Below are 20,000 nucleotides of genomic sequence, written 5' to 3'. Positions count from 1 at the left end.
GTTTATTTAATGTGTATAAACAGGTAATATAAGTCTAAAGTATGTGTTCATGTAATGTGTTTATAATGTGTGTGTGTGTGTGTGTGTGTGTGTGTGTGTGTGTGTGTGTGTGTGTGTGTGTGTGTGTGTGGGTCTAATGTATGTAATGTGTGTGTGCATGTGTAAATGTGTAATGTGAGTCTATAATATAAAGTAAAATGTGTGTGTGTGTGTGTGTGTGTGTGTGTGTGTGTGTGTGTGTGTGTGTGTATAAAGTATGTAATGTGTGTGTATGTGTGTGTAAAGTATGTAATGTGTGTGTGCAATGTATGTAATGTGTGTCTGAGTGTGTAAATGTTTAATGTGAGTCTATAATATAAAGTAAAGTGTGTGTGTGTGTGTGTGTGTGTGTGTGTGTGTGTGTGTGTGTGTGTGCGTGCGTGTGTGTGTCTAAGATGTGACCCTTCAGCAAGGTATTAGTTACGTTAAATGTCTCTTAATTACAGGGCGCTGTGTTTCCTCTCAGTGACCATCATCAGATCCCCTTTACATGCTCCTTCTGTTACACACACACACACACACACACACACACACACACACTACACACTATCCACACATTCATACACACAACACACAATAAACAAACACACACTATATGCAAAAATGCACATACACACATTAAACAAATACACATACACACAAACATACACTATACGAACACTCTTGCACTATACACAATATATACACTACACAAACACACACACTAAACACTCATGCACTATATAAACACACATACACACTACAACACACAATGCAAAAACACAAGCAAAAAACACACTCTATACACATACACTCAACACACATTCTACACAATGTGTGTGTGTGTGTTATGACTGGGTCTGAGTGCTGTTCCTCTCCAGCAGTGAGACTGATTCTATTTCCTGTCTAACAGGAAGAGGAGCTTTTCCCCCTTTGCCTTCATAAGTGCATTAATCACTGTAACAATCACTGTTCCAGAGAGACCTTACACTTACACTTACACACACACACACACACACACACACACACACACACAACCACAAACACAGAGAAAACACAGTGTTTGGGTAGGTGGTGTATAAAATCAGAGTAACAGCAGGACTGAATGTTTCTCAGCAGAACTTCTGCCAGAACATGAGGCTGCTGGTTCTCCCTCTGCCCACAGTGCAGCTCTCTGGGTCTTTCTGTGGGTCAGAATAGGCTTTGTGTGTGTGTGTGTGTGTGTCTCTCTTTCTCTCTCTCTCTCTCTCTCTCTCTCTCTCTCTCTCTCTCTCTCTCTCTCCCTTTCTCTCTGCTTTCTATCTCTTCCTTCCTATTTTTTCCTCTTAATTGAATTTATATTTGATGAGTTTTATCTGCATGACCACATCCATAATTTCACAGGACATTTCCTCATTATGATTTATTCGTTTTCTTACATTGTGCACACACACACACACACACACACACACACACACACACACACACACACACACACACACACACAGAGCTGCTGTTGAATTCTGGATCCTGATTGGTCAGGACATGGTGAAGCCAGTAGTGCAGGTTTATATCAATGCCCTCGCTCTTGTACGTTACCGTTTCCATAGTAACGGCTCGTACACAGTGACATATGGAAGGAGTCTTGAGTGTCAAAATCGAATGACTCAAAAATTCGACTCCTGTACACAACTCTAGAAGCCTAATCGAATCATGTGTTGGCTACAGAGGAGAAAAGTGACTCTGATTCGGTATGGAGGATTTCCAGATAAATGTTCACGTGTTATGGTCTGATATTGTTGTGGTGTAATAATCTGTAAATATATTACAGGTTCCAGTCAGGTAACTGTTCCAACTCAATAATATACACACAATGTATGGCCAAAAGTATTGGGACACCTGACTTTTCTACCAGATGTGGTTCTTCTCCAAACAGTAAGCACATGAACTTGAGCCAGCTCCATGAAGATCTGCTTTCACCCCGAACACTTTGCTTACACCCTCGTATCTGAATGAATCTTCACAAATCTCCAAATCTGGTGGAACATCTTCCCAGAAGAATGGAGCTCATTATAACAGCACATAGAGACTAAATGTAGAATGAAATGTTCAAAAAGAAGCAGATAGCAATCTTTTGGTCAGGTGTCCACAAACTTTTGGTGTATATGTATATATGTAATAGAATGTAAATAAACACTGCTTTTAGAGTAATGAGTGTGAAGGAGTGTGTAGAGATGGAGAGAAGTGGAGGAACAGGAACACTTACTTGGAGGAGTCGATGAAGTAAATGACCAGAGCTGCGATACTGAGGACGAACACCAGCACCACCTGAGGAGAACCAGAGAACAAAACACACACTTTACACACACATGTTCATGAACACACACTCTCAAGAACACACACTCTTAGGAACACACACTCTTAGGAACATGTTCTTATGAACACACTCTCAGGAACACACACTATCAGGAACACACACTCTTAGGAACATGTTCTTATGAACACACACTCTCAAGAACACACACTCTCAGGAACATGTTCTTATGAACACACACTCTCAGGAACATGTTCTTATGAACACACACTCTCAGGAACACACACTCTCAGGAACATGTTCTTATGAACACACACTCTCAGGAACACACTCTCAGGAACATGTTCTTATGAACACACACTCTCAGGAACACACACTCTCAGGAACATGTTCTTATGAACACACATTCTCAGGAACTCTCATGAACCCCGTGCCCTACAGTCTATGTGTGTTCCCTGCTGTAGCACTCTGATACCTCTGTGTGTGTGTGTGTGTGTGTGTGTGTGTGTGTGTGTGTGTGTGTGTGTGTGTGTGTGTGTGTGGCTGATTTACAGTGTTTTTTTTTCATTAGTGGCCAAAGAGGAATTGGTGGAGTGAGTATAAAAGTAAATCTCCATACACATGAGGGATGAGAATGTTTAATCTCTCACTCTCTTGTTTATTCCTTTATATCCCTGCATGTCTATCATTCCGATTTAGCATCACATCTCTGTGATCTCTCTTTTATTGCTCTCGGTCTGACCGTCTGTTTCTCTGTGTATATGTGTTCTAACTGTTTGGGTTTATTACTGTCTGATACTAACTGCAGTGTTGCTGTTACCGTCTAATCCTAACTGCAGTGTTACTGTCTGATACTAACTGCAGTGTTACTGTAACTGTCTAATACTAACTGCAGTGTTACTGTTACCGTCTAATACTAACTTCAGTGTTACTGTAACTGTCTGATACTAACTGCAGTGTTACTGTTACTGTCTAATACTAATCGCAGTGTTACTGTAACTATCTGATACTAACTGCAGTGTTACTGTAACTGTCTGATACTAACTGCACTGTTACTGTTACCATCTAATACTAACTGCAGTGTTACTGTAACTGTCTAATACTAACTGCAGTGTTACTGTTACCGTCTAATACTAACTGCAGTGTTACTGTTACTGTCTAATACTTACTGCAGTGTTACTGTAACTGTCTAATACTAACTGCAGTGTTACTGTTACCGTCTAATACTAACTGCAGTGTTACTGTTACTGTCTAATACTTACTGCAGTGTTACTGTAACTGTCTAATACTAACTGCAGTGTTACTGTTACCGTCTAATACTAACTGCAGTGTTACTTTTACCGTCTAATACTAAATGCAGTGTTACTGTTACTGTCTAATACTAACTGCAGTGTTACTGTAACTGTCTAATACTTACTGCAGTGTTACTGTAACTGTCTAATACTAACTGCAGTGTTACTGTTACTGTCTAATACTAACTGCAGTGTAACTGTAACAATATAATACTAACTGCAGTGTTACTGTTACCGTCTTATACTAAATGCAGTTTAACTGTTACTCTCTAATACTAACTGCAGTGTTACTGTTACCGTCTAATACTAACTGCAGTGTTACTGTTACCGTCTAATACTAACTGCATTGTTACTGTTACCGTCTGATACTAACTGCAGTGTTACTGTTACTGTCTTATACTAAATGCAGTTTAACTGTTACTCTCTAATACTAAGTTCAGTGTTACTGTTACTGTCTAATACTAACTCCAGTGTTACTGTTACCATCTAATACTAAATGTAGTGTTACTGTTACTCTTTAATACTAACTGTAGTGTTACTGTTACTCTCTAATACTAACTCCAGTGTTACTGTTACTCTTTAATACTAACTGCAGTGTTACTGTTACTCTTTAATACTAACTGTAGTGTTACTGTTACTCTCTAATACTAACTCCAGTGTTGCTGTTACTCTTTAATACTAACTGCAGTGTTGCTGTTACTCTTTAATACTAACTGCAGTGTTACTGTTACTCTTTAATAATAACTGCAGTGTTACTGTTACTCTCTAATACTAACTCCAGTGTTACTGTTACTCTTTAATACTAACTGCAGTGTTACTGTTACTCTTTAATACTAACTGCAGTGTTACTGTTACTCTTTAATACTAACTGTAGTGTTACTGTTACTCTCTAATACTAACTCCAGTGTTACTGTTACTCTTTAATACTAACTGCAGTGTTACTGTTACTCTTTAATACTAACTGTAGTGTTACTGTTACTCTCTAATACTAACTCCAGTGTTACTGTTACTCTTTAATACTAACTGCAGTGTTACTGTTACTCTCTAATACTAACTCCAGTGTTACTGTTACTCTTTAATACTAACTGCAGTGTTACTGTTACTCTTTAATACTAACTGCAGTGTTACTGTTACTCTTTAATACTAACTGCAGTGTTACTGTTACTCTTTAATAATAACTGCAGTGTTACTGTTACTCTCTAATACTAACTCCAGTGTTACTGTTACTCTTTAATACTAACTGCAGTGTTGCTGTTACTCTTTAATACTAACTGCAGTGTTACTGTTACTCTCTAATACTAACTCCAGTGTTACTGTTACTCTTTAATACTAACTGCAGTGTTACTGTTACTCTTTAATACTAACTGTAGTGTTACTGTTACTCTCTAATACTAACTCCAGTGTTGCTGTTACTCTTTAATACTAACTGCAGTGTTACTGTTACTCTTTAATACTAACTGTAGTGTTACTGTTACTCTCTAATACTAACTCCAGTGTTGCTGTTACTCTTTAATACTAACTGCAGTGTTACTGTTACTCTTTAATAATAACTGCAGTGTTACTGTTACTCTCTAATACTAACTCCAGTGTTGCTGTTACTCTTTAATACTAACTGCAGTGTTACTGTTACTCTTTAATACTAACTGTAGTGTTACTGTTACTCTCTAATACTAACTCCAGTGTTACTGTTACTCTTTAATACTAACTGCAGTGTTACTGTTACTCTCTAATACTAACTCCAGTGTTGCTGTTACTCTTTAATACTAACTGCAGTGTTACTGTTACTCTCTAATACAAATTTCAGTGTTACTGTTACTCTTTAATACTAACTGCAGTGTTACTGTTACTCTCTGATACTAACTGCAGTGTTACTGTTACTGTCTAATACTAACTGCAGTGTTACTGTTACTCTTTGATACTAAATGCAGTGTTGCTGTTACTCTTTGATACTAACTGCAGTGTTACTGTTACTCATTGATACTAACTGCAGTTACTGTTACTGTCTAATACTAAATGCAGTGTTACTGTTAATCATTGATACTAACTGCAGTTACTGTTACTGTCTAATACTAACTGCAGTGTTACTGTTAATCATTGATACTAACTGCAGTTACTGTTACTGTCTAATACTAAATGCAGTGTTACTGTTAATCATTGATACTAACTGCAGTTACTGTTACTGTCTAATACTAACTGCAGTGTTACTGTTACTCTTTGATACTAAATGCAGTGTTGCTGTTACTCTTTGATACTAACTGCAGTGTTACTGTTACTCATTGATACTAACTGCAGTTACTGTTACTGTCTAATACTAAATGCAGTGTTACTGTTACTCTTTGATACTAACTGCAGTTAAAGTTACTGTCTAATACTAACTGCAGTGTTACTGTTACTCTTTAATACTAACTGTTGTGTTACTTTTACTGTATAATTCTGTGGTGTTACTCTGCAGTTTTTACTCTGATTACTTTCAGGACATCTCCTCATAAAAGTTCATATAAATACATATATTCTGAATGTGTAATTTTTGCTAGTTAACATGTTCACCATTTCATGGATCATGGTTCACCTCACATCATGGATCTAAACATGACCTGAGTCACCAGTTATTCTTACTTCAATAAAATTTATGTTACTCCTCCTTTCAACCTCCTGTTCGTAGGATCTGATGCACTCAGTAAGAGATGCACAAGAAAGAATAGGCAAGACAGAGCAGGAGAGATCAGACAGGAATGCACAGCAGAAATCAGATAAGGAGAAAAGACATGGGCAAAAAGGTTAGATAGGAGAACACAGCACAGGATATGATAAATAAATCATTGCTGGTAAGATCACACAAGGCACAAGAGATCAGATAAGAAAGGACAGCTAAGATCAGACAGGATAGCACAAGGCAGAACTAATCACATCATACAGAACGAAAAACACAACCAAGAGAGAGAAAAAGAAAACAAATGTCAGACAAAACATATGAAACCTTACAGGAAAGAGAAATTAAATCATTATTAGATGAAACTTGGACAAAGACTCACAGACATTATAGAAATAAAATAGGTAGAACAAGCGAAATCAGACATCCGTTTTTAAGAAAGAGAAAAATTAATGCTGAAAGAAGGAAAAAAAAAAATCACCTACGACACCATAAAAAACACCCTACAACAGGGGTCACCAACCTTTTTGAAACTGAGAGCTACTTTTTGGGTACTGATTAATGTGAAGGGCTACCAGTTTACTACACATTTCTGAAATAACACATTTGCTCAATTTACCTTTAATTATGTTATTATTAATAATTAATGATATCCATCTATATCTAGTCATCTATATTTTAATAGTGTCATTTTTAAATTCACACCAATGCAAGTGTGATTTTGTCAGGGATCCACCAGCCACGCCTCCCTCCAAGGCTTTAACTCTCACTCAGCCTCTCCCTGCTCTAATCACCTACACCTGTTCCCCATTACTTTTTCCCTTCATAAGGTCTGGATTCCACCTTATTCACTGTCGGATCCACTCGTTGCTTTGAGAGATCTACCGGACTTCCTACCACTAGTATTCCCCGTACTTCCATGCTCCATGCTCCATGCTCCGGTTCGGAAAAATCGCTCAAGATGGGTTTGCCTTTAACAGTTCACACTGGCGATCATCCCTGGACTACCCGCATTACGGTTTATACCCACTCTCCGGTGCGTACTGCTTCTCAAGCCTCTGCCTTGTATATGTTCAGACTAAATAAAGACAAGGTGTTTAACCATACTCCGGTTTCTGACTCTTGGTCTTTCCGTGACAGATTTAAAAAAGATTAGCAACAAAAAAAAATGTGATGCAGCTCACTGGTAAGTGGCGCTATGGTGAGCTATTTTTAGAAAAGGCCCGCGGGCAACTCGTGTGGTCCTTGCGGGCGACCTGGGGCACCATGTTGGTGACCCCTGCCCTACAACCTATCAGTCAAGATCAGATAAACCCGAACAGACAGGCTTGAAATAACATTAGATGTAAGAAGATAAAGAGAGGAGACATCAGGCAAGAAAGTGTAAGTGAAGAAGAGTTAGGAAAGCAATGCAAAAGAGATTAGATAATGCATTATAAAAGCTAGATTAGATTGATCAGACAGGAGTGTGGAAGTGAGGAGGTGTATAGAGCTGTATAGAGGAGATTGGAAACGAAAGACGAAACATGAACAATAAGAAAACTGCAAAAACTGAACTGAGACATGGACATGAGGAACATCAGCGCTCGCTCACGTGCTGGTAAATTATTTACACTTTATGTACGCCTTAAATTACACTGTCATTACACTTAGCATTGATGCTAACAGCGTCCATGAGTGTGCTGAGAAACATCAACACTGCACATCATGTACAGCATCACGTGAAAGAACTTCATGAACACGGTGAACACCATGGAGCAGGAGAGTGACGCAGATCAGATGCAGTTTATTTCATGCAGATGATGATTTGCTGGTATTTAAGAAGCTTGGCTTGAGAGGAACTGTATCTACATACAATGGCCGCTCTCACACTCCTTTTATCGCAGCAGCTCCACACATGTATAATACATGAGCAGAGCCCATTATTTTCCATGATGCCAAATGGTATTGTCACTTCATCTCTGTGAGAAAACACCAGCATGCATTTTTAATCTCAGGCCATCAGAAATTTAAAAAATTTAAACTCTCAGTGCCCATGATAATGATGACTTACGATGTTTCGAGATGACATCAATACGGAGACTTCTCTCTCTCTGTTTATCTATTTATCTTTCTTTCTATTATCTGATCAATGCAAGGTCATGATCGCTTTTTATTGCTGTTTCCATAGCAGCTAGGAACACTCAATATTATCTTGCGTGCATCAGGAGCCGAATTCGTTTAAATCCACCAGGAACGCTCACGTAGGCAGAGAGTATGGATTAATGCCTGGAATCAATAAGAATACAGTTTTGTTTTCATATCCAGGTTGATATTATGAGGGTTTATAAATGATTACGTTGGGTTGGGCTCTATCAGAGTTCCACATGCCAGCCTGTAGTGGGCGCTGCATGTACATTTGCATCCCTGAGCAGCTCCTTCAGTGACAGACTGTCACAAGTGTCTGAAGGAGTGAAACTGAAGGACTTTACTGCTCCCAGTGAACCGGTCGCCATCATGCACACTGTTATTACTGTTTCTTTTAAAACTGTGAAATAACAATAAATTACATTTTTGTGCAACAGAAACAATATAAACTGTGAAATGTTACCCAGTGCAATTTGTTTGTTTGATGGTGTAACTACTATTCTTGTTGTTTTCCTCTTTTGTATTTAAATACTGCACCGTTTATATTTGTACCGTGTCTCTGCTTCATATTTGCACATATTTTCTTTGCTGCTGTAACATGGAAATTTGCCCACTGTGAGACGAATAAAGGCTTTTCTTATCTTTATCTTATGTACATGCCTTCATATTGTGCTGCTGTGCTCAAAATGTCCTGCATGAGTACATGAATTTCTTGGATAGCGGTTTAATCAGGTGGGAATAGGTAACTCAGGACTTCTGATCAGATGGTCATGAGATCAAATCCCACCACCGCCACCATGCCGCCACTGCTGGGCCCTTGGGCAAGGCCCCTAACCCCAACCTGCTAAGCTGTATAAATGAGATCACTGTAAGTCGATCTGGAAAACGATGTCCACCAAATGTCATAAATGTATCTTCCACTGGATATCATTTCATTCCTCACTGGTCTGTATGACTTTGTAGCTTCGATGCTGATTATAGATGATGTCAGTGATACGAACATGTACAGTGACGTGCACTGGGGAAGAAAACCTCAGAAATACAGGTAACATTCAACCACTTGTCAAAATCCAGAATCACCTATAAAAAGCAAGTTTGTGAACTTTCCTGGGGCGCTGCTGTAAAAGTGATTAGGGGTAGAACTTCCGCCAGAAGTAATAGCAGCATTGACTAAAAGCGATATGTTTTGTTTATGTGCGGTATCGTATCACAACCCCGGTATCAGGATACGTATCATATCGCCAGATTCTTGGAGATACACGGCCCTAATTTCTATACTGGTTTATACCAGCGTGTCTGCTCTGCTGTGAAGATAGAACTGTCTCCAATCTGCCTTTGTTCCGTCTGTCTTTCTCTGACCTCCTTTTCTATTCTATTCTTTTTATCTATTCTTAGTGAATAAGAGAAAACGAGACAACAAGTGAAAGTGATCAATACTGAGAGTGTGGTAAAGAGCTCCATCTTCACTTCTGCACATTAGGATTCCATTTCAGAAGGTCAAGGGTCAACAATCAGCTCAACACATACAAAGCATAGAGCTGTGTGGACCAGGCATACTGCCTCAGACTGTCATCACACTGAGAACCCAAGTCATGATACTTTAGAACAAGACTAATAAAACCTACATCAGGAGCCTTAGTAATAAAACCCAGACATTTAACTAAAGTGATGAGACCCAGATCAAGAGCCTGAGTAATTAAACAAAAGACCAATAACACCCAGATCAAGAACATGAGAAGTGAGACTCCTATCAAGAGCCAGAGTATGGAGACCCCGAGCAATACTACAAATAACGAGATCCAAATAAAAGACCCTGAGTAATAAATGTCCTCAAGCCTAAGTGACTCCTGTATCTCATATCCTCTAGTTATTTCTCAACCCGATACCAGAACTGTAGAGAAGACATTTCTGTGGTCATGATTAATATTATTATTATTATAATTATTGTTGTTGTTGTTGTTGTTGAACACTTTGTTGGTTAACCACAGCACTCAGACTCGTGCAACCACCATCCAGTCAATATTCCTACAATCACCACACCACAAACATCTGATCCAGCAGAACTGAAAGCCGTGTCAGGATGTCTGGTGCGTCTTCACTATTAAACCCTGAACCCATCCATCACACATTCCTTTCATCCTCTACTAATGAGTTCAGCAGCAGCAGCAGCAGCAGCAGCAGCAGCAGCACATGGAGAAATCCACTCTCACCACTACAATACTCTATTGAGTAACGTTTTCTCCCAAATATATATGACATTTACTATTCAAATCGTTTCCATGCGGAAATTAGGAATCGATCTGTGGATCACGTGTTATAGAAAACAACTCTGAGATGCTTCTCACTAAAGACAGCAAAAATAGAAAGAAATGTAAAGAATGTATTACAGAGGTACAGTATATCGTATGAGAGACCAGGATTTCTTGATAATTTAAAGTGGTCATTATAAAGAATAAGGAATGTTTCCAGAATAAATCCTGAGCTGCACCAAAGGCTCAATAAAAACCTACAGGCTCATAAATCCTGACAATATTATCAGGACACAATTAATCAATTAATCAATCAATAAATGCAATGATCGGGTTTCTGTAGGATCTGAGCAGGACAGAGAGATGCTTCTATTCACACTCATGCAGAACCTTCACCATTCACTCCAACTACACTTCATCTCTCACTGTGCAAAGTGAAACACACACACACACACACACACACACACACACACACACACACACACACACACACGTTCTGGTAGACAAACAGACTCCAACTTCCTCAGTGTAAACTCTCAGATTAGTTTCACATTCACATCTACATTTTCTATAAATCTACACTTCCTTTACATCTACAATTTCTTTACATTTATACAATCATTTTGCATTTTTTCACTTTCTTTACTCATACACATTTTCACATTTACACTTTCTTTATGTTTACACATTCTTTACAATTAATTATTTTTTACATTTACTTTTTTCTTTACATGTTTATGTTTTCTTTAGTTTGCTGACAGAGCTGTTGTCTGGTTGTGGTTGTGGTTGTGGTTGTGGTTGTGGTGTATGAATCACCATAGCAGAGCAGGCTGATTGAGAACATGTCTGTGCAGGTGTAAACATCATTAGCTGATTATTTCACACAGTAAGAGTTTATTAGCTGGGGACATGATTCATTTTTTCCAGTCTCTCAGTTTAAAAACATCTACAATCTGTAAAGAAGATGATTTGCAATAACATGCAGTAAATGAGTCTGATGTTGCCATGGAAATGTGTACAAAATAATACCATATAATATTATAGCATATTATAATGCGTAATATTTCAATTATTATAATATATAATGAATGCTCTCAATTTTCCTCTACAATAATATTTTATTTATTATTCAGAAGGAATGAAGTTCCTGAGGATTCATGTGCACATTACTACACACCACAATGAACTTTCTGTCCAAACCTCTGTCCACATCTGTAATAAACAGATGTTTAATTAAAAAAAACATAAATATAAAAACAAAGCAAAATATTTACTGAGTATCAGAAAAGGTTGGGCTCTCGATTTCCTTATATGGAAACTGTTTCCTGCTGCCATTTTCTTTCAATGTTCTCCTGTTACTTCCACTGTCCTACTGTCACTGTGTGTGTGTGTGTGTGTGTGTGTGTGTGTGTGTGTGTGTGTGTGTGTGCGTGTGCGCGTGTGCGTGTGTGCGTGTGTGCGTGTGTGCGTGCGTGTGTGTGTGCCTGAAATCAAATGTTTACCCATCAAACACTCTGCAGTGATGTTTCAGCACAGAGGAACAGACAGATTTCAGGGCGTTGCTGCTCCATTTTTTGGCTGTGATCTTTGAAAGCATCTCTCGAGCTGCACCATATAATCAAAAGTTTTAGGATAACCGTCTTTCCCACCCAGATGAGGTTCTTCTCCAATACCTGTGCGTGGGACCCAAACCTGTTCCATAACAAGGCCCCTGTGCACAAAGAGAGCTCTATAAAGATTTACCTTTAATGGGATTGATATGGTGGAAGATCTACTGCTTTAAAGCTCTGAACACCTTTGGGATGAATGTGAATGTAAATGTGCCTCCTCACCTTCTCACCTCCATCACCACCTGACTTTCCCAACACACTAGCTGAATGAATCACCACAAAATCTAGAACATCTTTCTAGAAGAGTGAAGCTCATAACCGCAAATAAAGAACTGTGAAATGAGACGTTTAAAAAGCAGCACATAGCGATCTTATGCTCAGGGAGTGAGGACATTTCATCTGAAAATCGAATCAAGACGAGAGCAAAAGTTACTGATCTGAGACAAGTTGATTTGGGGGGGAAAGGAGGCGGGGTTTCAGAGGGTGAGTTAACTCCGCCTACACCAGCTGTCAATCATTGTAGATTACTATATCAATTGGCTGAGCTGAGAAAAATAAGTTATTGCACCCCCTCATTTACATCTCATTTACATCTAATTTGCATCTCAATTACATATGATGTGAAACACTATAAATATTCTTTAAAGTGAATAAACTGCAATTTAACACATGCTTGTTAATTAAATTGTGTGTGTGTGTGTGTGTGTGTGTGTGTGTGTGTGTGTGTGTGTGTGTGTGTGTGTGTGTGTGTGTGTGTGTGTGTGTGTGTGTTTTCCAGACATTTCCGGATTAGAGTTTCACTAGTGTTTGTGTTGATGGAGTGTAGTGATGGTGGTGTTTAGGGCTCAGGACTGACAGCCAATCAGAGATGGAGCTCATTAATAAACACGACTTTAAATAGATTTAGGACATGGAAGAGAAAAACGCTGCTCACTCTGCTGTTCTTAATCAATATTTAATGCATCTAATTGTTGGCTCATGTGCAGCCTACTGATTCACCCTGAGAGCTTCTGTCTGCTCGCCGAGCTTCGAGAGCTGCAGGAAAAAACCTTAATGATGCAGTGAGAAAGTCCTCCTGCCTGATTCATGCTTCCTTCCTACTAGATCTTTGGAGACTCAACTCTAATGGAATACGCCACACACACACACACACACACACACACACACACACACACACACACCACACACACACAGAGTGATTAACTGCACCTTTATTTTAAATACACACATTACTTCTGTTTTCTTTCTGCTCACACTGCATTATGGGTACCATGTCCTGTTCACTTCCTGTTCTAGCTCCACCCCCTGATATATCACTGTTTTTAATGCGTCTTGCATCTTCCTGCTGTAATTTGGAACCGTGACCCATTGTTGTTTGTGATGTCCTAGTTTGCCGGGGAACCCGCTTTGTCCTACTTTCCTACTTTTCAGTAATGTTCTAGCGCATCTTCGTCTTAACTCCACTCTGTCTGTGTGTGTAGTGGCTACTTTATATGATGTCTCAGGAGCAATGCCCTGGTCTCCAAGCATGACATCTTCCAAAGATTATCGAGTCCAAGGCAGGACAAAAACAACATCACCTCTAAAGAAGACAGTGTGCAGATAGGATGGCTTCTAAATATGATCTCCTCCAAACACGACCTCCTCCAAACATCATCTCCTCCAAACACGACCTCCTCCAAACACGATCTCCTGTAAACACGATCTCCAAACACGACCTCCTCCAAACATCATCTCCTCCGAACACGACCTCCTCCAAACACAATCTCCTACAAACACAATCTCCTCCAAACATGATCTCCTCCAAACATGATCTCCAAACACAATCTCTTCCAAACACGATCTTCTCCAAACATGCCCTCCTCCAAACACGATCTCCTCCAAACACAGTCTCCTCTAAAAAAAAGGCTTTTAAACAAGATGACCTCCAGACAAAAGGTAAAAGGTGCTTTATATTTGTACTTTACAGCACAGACGAGTTCTTTCTTCACATATCCCAGTCATGTTAGGAAGTTGGCGTCAGAGCACATGATATAGTGCCCCTGAAACACAGAGGGTTAAGAGCCTCGCTTAAGGGCCCAAGAGTGGCAGCTTCTGATCAGAAGGTCCAGAGAAGGTAACCGAGAGCCTTAACCACTGAGCTCCTACTTGTCAAGATATCCTTCAAACAAGATGGCCTTCAAAGAAAATATTTTCCAAACAAGACAATGTACAAACAGGACATTCTCTAAACGGGGAAGTGTGCAAAACGTCAGCCTTAAAACAAGTTGACCAGCAGACACACTAGAAGAATCTGAACGTTCAAATCGATCCAAAAATCTGACAAATACCATATACACTGATCAGACATAACATCCTAACATTATAACATTATAACATCCTAACATTATACATTATAACATTATACATTACGATATTATGACATTCTGAGTGGTGATGTGAAGAACACTGATGTTCTCTTCATCATGGCACCTGTTAGTGGGTGATTTATTTATTAGGCAGCAGGTGAATATTTTGTCCTCAAAGTTGATGTTAGAAGAAGGAAAAATGGATTTGAGTGAGTTTGATAAATTGTGATGTCTAGACGACTGGATCAGAGCTTTACAAGTTTGCTTTGTTTAAAAAAAAAAAAATAAAAAAATAATAATAATAATAATAATAATAATAATAATAATAATAATAATAATAATACAAAAAAAAAAGGTGTCTACTAAATTTGGTAAATATAAATGTAAATCTTCAAAACTCCAAAACTCTGTATCCCACCCTTGAGAGAATCCAGACTTAAAAAGGAAACATCATCCTTATCCTTAACAATGTCCTCAAATGTCTATTCATTACAGTTCCATCATTATTGAGGAGCTGTTCAGTAATCGGTGCTGAAATACAGAACTGTTTATGCAAATTGTGGTCCTGAACACACTGAGCGTGCAGACTGCTGATTTTAATTACACTCCAAATCCTTCCTCAAAGTTCTTCAGTTGCTCAATGATGATGCTCCCGAACAGAAGTGTCTTAACCCTCAGCTGCTCAGGTGGAAGTCGCTCTGGATAATGACATCTGCCAAATGCCATAAAATGTAAATGTAAAAATTCTGCCTTTTGATCAGAAGAACATGAGTACAAATACAACAGCACCAGGTCACTGCTGGGCCCCTGAGTGAGGCCCTAAGTTTAACTGCTCAGTGTATAAACTAAATAAACTTATGTTTCTCTGTATCAGGATGCCTGCTTAATTATTGAGGAGCTGTTCAGTAATCGGTGCTGAAATACAGAACTGTTTATGCAAATTGTGGTCCTGAACACACTGAGCGTGCAGACTGCTGATTTTGTCTTTGATTTTGTCATCATCATTGTCTCTAACCTTGATGGTCATCAAACTAATGATATTCCTCAAACCTTTCAGCGTTGCCATGGCAACTATTTTGATAGAAAATGAAATGTACATTTTCTCCATGTGTGATTTTATACAAACACAGCAACTGTTTGTGTACGTGACACTCCACTTACTGCTCCTAATGAGATTTTAATAAACACTGCTAATTAACAAGCTCGCAGCAGTGTTCAACATCTCTCACACACACACACACACACACACACACACACACGCGCGCGCACGCAAACACGCATCTCCCGTGCTACATGAAGCTGGTGTTACCATGGCTACAGACTAGGTCAGCTAAACACTATGATGCTCAAGGTTTCTGCACACACACACACACACACACACACACACACACACACACACACACACACACACACACACACAGTGATGAGCTTCATTCATCATCCAGCAGCTGGAGGTGAGTCATGCTGTGCTTACATCACCCACACACCCACACACCCACGCACCCACGCTTGCACACATGTGTACTTGTGCACAGGCGTTTTGTATGTAGGCTCAGATCAATATTGTAAGTAATAATTAATATTAATATCTTGCATCGCGGCTCAGATTAAACTGTAAACACGACTTGTAGATGATATGATGGCTCTGTGTGTGTGTGTGTGTGTGTGTGTGTGTGTGTGTGTGTGTGTGTGTGTGTGTCTGGGTATTTGTCTGGATCTGACTCTGACATGAACAGCCTGGAAGCCATAGCAACCACTTATTCCAGAAGCTAACACTGTTTACTGCACATGCTCAGTATTCACTACAGTCTTCTTATTCTTCTTTCGGCTTCTCCCACAGAGGATCATCCGTCTCCATCCCCCCCCTGTCATCTGCCTCTTTCACACAACTACCTGCATGTCTTCCCTCACCACATCCATAAACCTCCTCCTTGGTCTTCCTCTTTTCCTCCTTCCTGGTGTCTCCATCCTCAGCATTCTCCTACTGATATACCCCATGTCCCTCCTCTGCACATGTCCAAACCATCTCAATCTCACCTCCCTCACCTTGTCTCCAAAACGTCCTACATGCGCTGTCCCTCTAATAAACTCATTTCTCATTTTCTTTCTCCAGCGTGTACCTCCACCTCTCCAGGATCTTCTCCACCTGCTCTCTATTCTCACCACAAATCACAATATCATCCACAAACATTATAGTCCACGGAGACTCCTGTCTGACCTCGTCCTTCAACCTGTCCATCACCACTGCAAACAGGAAAGGGCTCAGAGTCAATCCTTGATGTAGTACAACCTCCATCTTGAACCTGTCTGCCGTTCCTACTGACACTTCATTGCTGTCACACTGTCCTCATACATGTCCTGCACCACCCTCACATACTTCTCTGACACACCAAGAACCTTTCTATCTGTCTCCCTCATCACTTCTGCAGTAGTTCCCCAATCATCCGGCACCTCTTCACCACCCCCGAGCTCCTGTCTGACCTCTTCCCTGAACCTCACACTACAGTCTTCCTCCTTCAGTTTCCACCATCTTATTCTTCTTTCAGTCCTCACTCTCCTCCTCTTCTTCTTCACCTCCAAAACCATCCTACAGACCACCATCCGATGCTGTCTATCTACACTGTCCCCCGCCAACACCTTACAGTCTCCAATCTCCTTCAGGTTGCATCTCCTGCATAGCACATAGTCCACCTGTGTGCACCTTCCTCCACTCTTATACGTCACCCTGTGATCCTCCTTCTTCTTAAAATACGTGTTCACCACTGCCATTTCCATCCTTTTAGCAAAATCTACCACCATCTGCCCTTCCACATTCCTCTCCTTAAAACCACACCTACCCATCACCTCCTCATCACCTCTGTTCCCCTCACCTACATTCCCATTAAAATCTGCACCAATCACCAATCTTTCATTTCTAGGTTCACCTTCTACCACTTCATCTCACTCACTCCAGAATCTTTCCTTCTTCTCCATCTCACAACCCACTTGTGGAGCATAAACACTGATGACATTTATCATCATCCCTTCAACTTCCAGCTTCACGTTTATCACCCTATCACCCTTGAGACAATGTCTGTTGTGAAAAGCGCTATACAAATAAACTTGACTTGACTTGACCTATCAGGAACTCTCTTCACCTCCACTATACTCTTAATTTGATTTCTGTTTGAAACCTGATTGATTCATGTTTGACTCCTGATTGATTCCCCTTTGACAACCGTTTGACTTCCTGTTGATTCCTGATTGACACCTGTTTGACTCCTGTTTGACTCCTGTTTGACTCCTGTTTGACCTCAGTCAGAACTCATACATAATGAACATGATGAAAAGCAGACATTGTGATTGTAATTGCATTGGTAGGCTCTGGTTACCATGGATACAGACTGGTTCAGCCAGACACATATTAGCCTATAATAACCAGACAGAAGGGCAGCAGTGAGATGGGATGCAGATGCGGAAAGTTGGTATAGAAAGCAGCCAGAGAAGACGCCAAAACTTAAATACGGCTTCCTGAAAGCCGGCAGGTGTAAGGTGAAGGTCAGAGGTCATATATGGAGACTCACCAGCACACGCCCGGTTAGCGTCTGTGCAGAGATCATGACCCCGGCCCAGTCCTTCACCGAGGTCATCCAGCCCACCTCACTGACCACCGTCCCGTCCTTCTTCTCCACATTGCTGACCCGCTGCACATCCTGCACACACACACACACAAAGTTAAGCAGAAGGACAACAATATAGCAAAGTGAGTATGTTGTTATGTGTACAGAAAATGGGAGAAAAGGTGGGGCAAGATTGTGGTGTATCTATGTGTACATGTTGTCTATATCTGATGCGAAGAAGCTCGTCCATGCGTTCATGACCTCCAGACTGGACTACTGTAATGCATTCCTAGGTGGATGTCCTGCATCATTAATAAACAAGCTACAGTTAGTGCAGAATGCAGCAGTCAGAGTCTCACAAGGTCAAGAAAATATCACCATATAACCCCAATCTTCTCATCCCTACACTGGCCTCCTGTTAAGATTCTAATCCACTACAAACTCCTGCTACTTACCTACAAAACACTAAATGGTTTATCTCCATGTATCTCCAGTCTTCTAACACGCTACAATCCGTCACGCTCCCTGAGATCTCAAAACTCTGGGCTTCTAGTAGTTCCTAGAATAGCAAAGTCCACTAAAGGTGGTAGAACATTCTCACATTTAGCTCCTAAACTCTGGAATAGTCTTCCTGACAGTGTTCGGGGCTCAGACACACTCACCCAGTTTAAGTGCAGATTAAAGACGTATGTTTTTAGCGAGTTCTACACATAACACACATCACATCATAACCTTGTGCTCCAGAACATCTGATCACATGCACATTATCAACTTGTGCTGGACATTGGACCTCCTGGAGTGTTTAAAGGCTCTGGCATGGAGAAGCTGGTGTTGGATCTGTGATGATCGCAAATGTTGAGCTATTTTATGAGTTGCTCAGTAGCTCCTAGTTTTATAACCATAATGACTGTATAAGACTGTAGAAAGATCATCGGTCATAATCACACACTCCAGTGCTCATGTTAGTTCTCACTCTCCAGTGTTCTGTAGTGTTTAAAGACTATAATTACACTCTTGATGTCACCCAGATGAGGATGAGGTTCTGCTTTTGAGTCTGGTTCCTCTCAAAGTTTCTTCCTGATAACATCTATGGGAGTTTTTCCTTGCCACAGTCTCCATGGTGCTCATCAGGGATAAATACACACCATTCACCTTCACTGTTTAATTCTGTAAAGCTGCTTTGAGACAATGTCTGTTGTGAAAAGCGCAATAAAAATAAACTTGACTTGACGCGTATGGTTTTAGAGAGAGCAGGGTGAGTTAGAGAGTGGGGTATGGGGTGAGAAAGTGGTGTATGGGTTTAGAGAGTGGGGTATGGGGTGAGAAAGTGGTGTATGGGTTTAGAGAGTGGGGTATGGGGTAAGAGAGGGCAGGGTGAGTTAGAGAGTGGGGTATGGGGTTAAAGAGTGGTTTATGTGATTAGAGAGTGAATTATGGGGTAAGAAAGTGGTGTATCCGGTAAAAGAGTGCTGGATGGGGTTAAAGAGGTCAGGGTGGGTTGAAGAGATCAGGGTGAGTTTAGATAAATCAGGGTGGGGTTAGTGAGGACAGGATGGGGTTGGTGAGGAAATGGAGAAGTTAGATAAATCAGGGTGGGGTTAGTGAGATCAGGGTGGGGTTAGTGAGGACAGGGTGGGGCTAGATAGGACAGGGTAGGGTTAGTGAGTTTAGAGTGGGGTTAGTGAGGACAAAATGTGGTTATTGAGGACATGGTGAGCTTAGTAATGACAGGGTGGGGTTAGACAGGACAGGATGGGGTTAGTGAGGACAGAATGGGGTTAGACAGAAGAGGATGGAGTTAGAGAGAACAAGAT

The 20,000-nt window shown here is 40.3% G+C and overlaps 1 protein-coding gene across 7 annotated transcripts in view; it reads right to left on the bottom strand.

The window, feature by feature from the left end:
* LOC310734943 (calcium-activated potassium channel subunit alpha-1-like) overlaps positions 1 to 20,000 on the bottom strand; it is a 123,737-nt gene that overhangs the window by 84,698 nt on the left and 19,039 nt on the right. For all 7 annotated transcript variants that reach the window (XM_083557427.1, XM_083557424.1, XM_083557428.1 and 4 more), the window contains exons 2-3: positions 18,151 to 18,279; positions 2,264 to 2,325 (exon numbers count right to left, since the gene is read on the bottom strand). In XM_083557427.1, the coding sequence (XP_083413553.1) occupies positions 2,264 to 2,325; positions 18,151 to 18,279 (191 nt within the window). The remainder of the gene's footprint in view (positions 1 to 2,263; positions 2,326 to 18,150; positions 18,280 to 20,000) is intronic.

Source organism: Silurus aristotelis, assembly GCF_946808225.1.
Source record: "Silurus aristotelis genome assembly, chromosome: 12".
In the NCBI taxonomy this organism is placed as follows: domain Eukaryota; kingdom Metazoa; phylum Chordata; class Actinopteri; order Siluriformes; family Siluridae; genus Silurus; species Silurus aristotelis.
This window is presented reverse-complemented; position numbering and strand designations above follow the sequence as displayed.